At 44.1% G+C, this 6,210-nt stretch overlaps 1 protein-coding gene across 1 annotated transcript in view; it reads right to left on the bottom strand.

Annotated features, from left to right (window-relative positions):
- Positions 1-1,478: 1,478 nt before the first annotated feature.
- SF3B3 (splicing factor 3b subunit 3) overlaps positions 1,479-6,210 on the bottom strand; it is a 42,250-nt gene continuing 37,518 nt past the window's right edge. The window contains exons 21-26 of the mRNA XM_059151895.1: positions 5,896-6,021; positions 5,244-5,456; positions 3,982-4,080; positions 3,134-3,277; positions 2,142-2,246; positions 1,479-1,750 (exon numbers count right to left, since the gene is read on the bottom strand). Coding sequence (XP_059007878.1) covers positions 1,610-1,750; positions 2,142-2,246; positions 3,134-3,277; positions 3,982-4,080; positions 5,244-5,456; positions 5,896-6,021 — 828 coding nt within the window. The 3' untranslated portion in view covers positions 1,479-1,609. The remainder of the gene's footprint in view (positions 1,751-2,141; positions 2,247-3,133; positions 3,278-3,981; positions 4,081-5,243; positions 5,457-5,895; positions 6,022-6,210) is intronic.

Genomic DNA, 6,210 nt, shown 5'->3' with positions numbered 1-6,210 from the left:
GTACTTCAGGAGAAAACCGGGCACAAGGGGCCACTACTCAAGCATCTACGTGACAATCTGACAGCCCGAACGGAATAGATTTAAGTAGGGCTCACAGAAAAAATAAGTCCTGGAATTAGGCCATAAAAATGTAATTCTAAAGTGTCACCTGCTATGTGAATCAGTGAGATAATAAAAGTGTTAACTAGCGATTCAATTCCTGGCAAAACCTGGATCTTTCCTCACTGCTCTAAAACCTAGTCATGATTAGAGATATGCAGCATGAGGAACCCTCTCAACAGTGGACTGTGGGCTGCTCGGGACCAAAGGTTGTGTCTAACCACCTCCATTCCTGATTCTAACACGGTGCTAGCCACAGAGAATCTGCTTGTGGAAGTGGCTGAGCCTACGCACATGAAGAATGTTTTACTCTGTTGAAGACCAAGAACAGCAGTGAGCTCAGGTCTTTCCGGGTTCCATAAACCTGGGGAACTGCCTGGGAGATTAAGGCTGCCTTTTCACGTGTGGACATTTTCAGGTGACAGGCTACCAGTGCTGCCGCCTCATACTCCAAAGGCCCTCCTGAGTTTGCCTAAGACGTCCAATGCTGACAGGACTCCCTACCACGCAACCCGCCCCCCCGCAACGGTTACCCATGAGCCTTTAAATAGGGACCACGTATACTGATTTTGTTCCCAAGGGCAGGTTAGTTTCTAGGTTCTTCTGTACTTACTCATCCTTCCTAGGAGTCATATGCCAAACGATCATTTCGGGAGCTGTAGAAGTAAACGGAGCATCTGTTAAGAGACACCCCCCCCCCCACCTGGAATGCATGCCAAATCCTTCACTCTAAGACCTCGAAGTAGAAGGAAGCTAAAACAGGGGAGAAGAAATCAGGCACCATTCCTCAATATCCAATGGGAAGAAGCATGGCTGACCACATGGTTATTACTGAGCCCAAGTTTCACTTATACTGCAAAAAGAACTACAAGCCCAAAAAACCCACCATGGAACTGGGATTGTGAGGCTACAGGGCGCCAGAAGTACAAGCAGGTAGCTGGAAGGAAGGAGGGTACTCCATTCTTCACGCTCTAACTCGGGCTCAAATTCCCCACCTAAATTCTCACCCCCAGAAAAGACACATGGACACAAGCCACCTTCAAAACTAGATCTGTATTTCTGGTTAGATTCCAGAGTGGCAGAACTCAGGAGTTAGACTATATTCAACCTGGTCCCCACCTCAGCTTGCCTCCCTCCCTCCCACAAAGATAACATTGTACAAAACTATATTTACAAGAAAACCAGTTAAAAACTAAGGGTGTATACAAAAGTAGACAAAGAGACCCAGAAGTATCAATGTAGGGAAAGGTTTGGGGGAGAGGGAACATCTTATTACACACCAGAAACTGGGAGCACTGTATTAGGTACTAGGTAGGAAGAAGCATAGCGAGGTTCAGTGCCAATTTTAGGGGGAAGCAGTCACTCCAGGGAAGACTGGATAGGCAAGACCTACTAGCTTTAATATTACAAAGTCTTATCCAGCCACCCTTCTTCTGATATGTGGGTTAGGAGCCACGTGGTAGGGAAACAGAACAGTCTCTGACACAAGTCCCACAGGAAAAGCAAGGGCTCAGAAGGCATAGCGGGTCCGGATGTCCTCAAGCTTCTTGGACACCTCAGGTGGGGTTCGGTCCAGTTCTTCAGAGACGTTCTTCTGTTTGTTGGGCTCCATGGAGTTGAACTGCTCACAGAGATCTCCATCTATCACATTCTAAGACACAGAAAAGTGAGTAAGAAATACGTCAGATGCTTAAAGGAAGTGGCATGCTAAAGCAGCAGCAAAGAAAACTTTTATTCTCTCTCAGGTATCTGAACCATTTCAGAGCCAGGGACACTACTCTAAGTTCATCCTTAGTATCCTGTGTTCAGAGTAGCAAAACTGGGGGAAGCCTCTTCTCTGGCTGTGGTCTGCCCTGGGGGAAGAGGTCCTTGAAAATCACTAGTCATTCTTCTCCGCCATTACTGACTCCCATCAATCCACTCCTTTGATGTTCCTTCAATCAGGACTGTTCTGATTTACCAGAGAGGGATGTCCAGAGAAAAGACAAGTTACATGGGGCAAGGATCCCCCTTTCCAACTCAGATTTCCAACAAAGACCTACCTTAACAGGGAAGTAATAGGAACGAAAACTGAGGTGGTCTCGTCCACAGAGAGGAGGATGCTCAGACCGTAGATGCATTTCTACATGTTGGAAAAAGTCATGGTCCTGGTAGAAGATATAAAGAAATCTATCACTAAAGAAAAAATGATTTCAACTAGTCTACAGTTTCCAGAAGCACAATGAACAGACAAGTCACTGATCTTATTATTTTTTAAACCATCCAAACAGATGTTAACTATCAAACTGTTCCTGTGACAACCCCAGGTTTTCTTGCTACAAGAGACCTAAAATCTGAAAAAAAAAAAAAAACCCACCTATATCTGCAGAACACAAGAGAACAACATATGTAAAGACAGATTTGTAAAGTCAGATTCCTGATCCCTGTTTCCTTAGCTGGAATGACATAAACCCAATTTAGCCAATCCCAGAGCTGAGCCAAGGAGGCAGCAAGTACACAGTATACCTCACTGTAGTAATCATCATTCCTAGTCTGTGGGGTTTGGTTCTGGGGCTTTGGCCACTAACTCTATACCCATACCAGTAAGAAACCAAACCTGGGGTGCCTGGGTAGCTCAAATGCTTAAGCAAAAGACTCTTGACTTTGGCTCAGGTCACGACCTCAGGGTCCTGGGATCAAGCCTCAGGTCGGGCTCCATGCTCAGTGGAGAGTCTGTCTGAGGATTCTCTTTTCCTCTCCCTCAGACCCTTCCCCTGCTTGTGCGCTCGCACTCATTCTCTCTCTCTCTCTCTCTCTCTCTCTAAGATATCTTTAAAAAAGAACTAAACCAAACCCTGGTACAGTATAAAAACAAATGGCTTGGAGGAAGAGGGAAATCAGGATTCCTATTTTCTGAGGCACTTCTATCACCTTATAATATTTCCAAAACATGCCCAGCTGCAGGTGGAGACAGAAGATATGCCCTCTTAGGCTGATTTAGCACCAGGAAACAACCTTGTGAAGGCAAAGGCCAGAAGAATGTGGGAGATTTCACCTCATGGGATGTGAATGGGACAAGGATGCCAATTCCTCCTGACAAGGTGGTATAGACAAGCGATTCTGAGCCTCCAGGGATCAGTGTGGTCTTCTGTAATGACAGGACGGTCTCGCCCACATGGTAGTTCATGATCACCTCCGCCTGTACGTTGAAAACAGACTAGTAACTGTGCCCTTGCCCTCCGAACCTGTTCTAGATTCCCAAGAGCAAGTAGTGCCTCCAAAGAGCAGATTTCACCTTCTTTTAAATCCAAACATTACTAACATATAAAAATACTTTACAATTTTCTTAACATTTACTTGAGATTAATGTCACAATGCTGATGTTAAATCATTTCTGATAATTATAATGGAAAAGCATTGTTAAATTACCAAGTTTGCAATAAAAAAAGAAACCACAGATAATTGTTAAAAAGCAGCAATCATTAGACTAGCTCTCTAAAACAGACCTATTTTAAAAGTCCAGAGATGCTCTACTACAGAAGTATATACCTACAGCAGAAAAGTAAAGAGCCCAGAACAACCCCTCAGAGAAGAGCCGGTTAATATCAGGAATGTGTGCAATGATTTTTTCCAAGGAACACACTATGCTCTAGTCACTGCTAAAATGTCTTGGAAAAATTCTATTTTGCAGTGATAAAAATGGAATGGTGACTCGGTCACTGTACATCAAACCCAACATCTACCCATCACAGGCTCTGAAAGGACACCCCTGAGCAGGAGAGTACTCAGCATAGTCACGTGCACTGCAGACAGCGAACTACAAAATGTTCCCTCAGTATGGGTCATGGGAAATGTAGCCTGCAGGCTGATACCTCTCTTTCCAGGTCGCTTCTGCAATCTTACCTTCTGAGAGGCCCCGTTGAGCAAGCCCCGGTCCCACAGGGCTTTGTTTCCTGTGGGATCCTCATCCACTTCGTCGTTGGTGTTAGGTGGGAGCCTCACCTATAAGGAAGTGACAGAAGTCATGGGGCTGGCTCCTACACCGACTCACCTGGATCACCAAGCAACATGTTTGCCCTAGATCCCTGAAAGCAAGCCTGGGACCACCACCTTCAGCAAAGCCTAAGCCTATCTCCTGCAACCTGATGTCTGAGTGACAAACTCCGGAGATTCAACCCATGAGCAAGAACAAAACAAAGGCTATAAAACATACACAAAATAAGTCAAATTGGGCTTGAAAAGAGAAAACCAAAATTCTCGCACAGATAAAAATAATTTTTATTCATTAGCTCAAGCAAAACCTATCATCACTATTAAATCATATTCCATAAGGAGGAGGGAGGGAGATGGACCGGTCAGGTGATGGAAGGACGGGGACAGGGGACTCTAATGTCTGATAAGAATGGGGAGCTTGACTGGCTCAGTAATAGAGTATGCAACTCTTAATCTCAGGGTTAAGTTCAAGCCCCATGTTGGGTATACAGAAGATTAAATAATAATAATAATTTTAAAATCTTTAAATATAAAAATAAATGACTGGTAAGAGGGCTTAAAGAGGGTGCCTGGGTGGCTCAGTCAGTTAAGCGTCTGCCTTCAGCTTAGGTCATGAACTCAGGGTCCTGGATCAAGTCCCACATCGAGTCCTGGATTGGGCTCCCTACTCACTGGGGAGATGTTTCTCGCTCCTGCTCTGCCTTGCTGGTCTCCCTGCCTGTGCTCTGTCAAATAAATAAAATCTTAAAAAAAAAAAGAAAAGGGACGCCTGGGTGGCTCAGTTGGTTGGACGACTGCCTTCGGCTAAGGTCATGATCCTGGATTCCCGGGATCGAGTCCCGCATCGGGCTCCCAGCTCCATGGGGAGTCTGCTTCTCTCTCTGACCTTCTCCTCACTCATGCTCTCTCTCACTGTCTCTCTCTCAAATAAATAAATAAAATATTAAAAAAAAAAAAAAAAAAAAAGAAAGAAAGAAAGAAAAAAAAGAAAAAAGAAAAGGAAGATGGCTTAAAGAACACAAAATTTCCTTTTTAGAGCTGGCTTTAGGATTAAATTTTATACCTATTTTCAATTTCCGTACTAGAGATCATAGTCCTATGTCCTTGACTTTATCACTGAAAAGAGCTGGCTTTCCTACACATCACTGTAACCGACATAAACATCAACTCACCACACAAATGTTGCCAAATTTGTCTGCCCCCGCCACAGTGTCATAGTCCAGGAGGCTAGCTGTAGTGACCCATCGTGGGTAAGTATCATCAGCGAAAATGATAAGCTGGTTCTCATTACGCTTGTATCGAACCCAGATGAAACTTTCTTGGACATCAGACACAATTACCCTGTGTCCAATAGTCTGGATCCCAGAGATGTAATTGGCAATATGCTGGGAAAAACAAAGACATCAATGGGTATAACCTTGAGATTCAGAACCCAGAGACAGTTCAGCTTCTCCTGATTGAAGCATATATTTATATATGACCTACAGAATGGCAGTCAACAATAAATTCCTAAAAGATGGAAAAAGAGCTAACTGGTTTTAATACAGTGGAAATGTATGCTCAATTCTCACAGTTAAATACTCTGTATTTAACAGAAATATGGTTCTTAGTGTGTCCACAGGACAGAAATATGGTTCTTAGTGTGAAGAAGTCAAGAAACTGACCTAACTTTTGTCCTCCTCAAGTCACAAAGGCCTAATTCTAAGGCTGGAATGGAGGATCTACAAGATCCTAAAAAGACATATGATTTTAAGTAACTGTCCACTATCCAATGTTTCCTCCTTCCTCACTAGCTAGTTCTGATTCCCTGTACAAGCTATTTACCTTGTTCTCACACTTTCGGAGTAACTTCTTCTTCCCCAGGTCATAAACTCGCAGAAGCTTCCCCACACCAATCAAGACCCTCCCCTGGAATGGAGCAATGGCAGCAGGGACCTCTTCCACTGGAGTCTGTGAGAAGAAAAGCAGGCAATGCAGCTATTAGAACACCAGCCATATGCTAACCGTACCCTCTTGACCCCAAATGTCTACGAGACAGTGTGTGATCACCTTTGGCTCCTCAGAGAAATAAACCACATATACAAGCCTATGAACAGGTCCCACAGTGCACTGTACGTCACTCAGCAAATGGATCAGTGC

Source organism: Mustela lutreola, chromosome 16, assembly GCF_030435805.1.
Source record: "Mustela lutreola isolate mMusLut2 chromosome 16, mMusLut2.pri, whole genome shotgun sequence".
Classification (NCBI taxonomy): domain Eukaryota; kingdom Metazoa; phylum Chordata; class Mammalia; order Carnivora; family Mustelidae; genus Mustela; species Mustela lutreola.
Note: the sequence above shows the minus strand (reverse complement) of the source record. Positions and strands in the feature narration are given on the sequence as shown.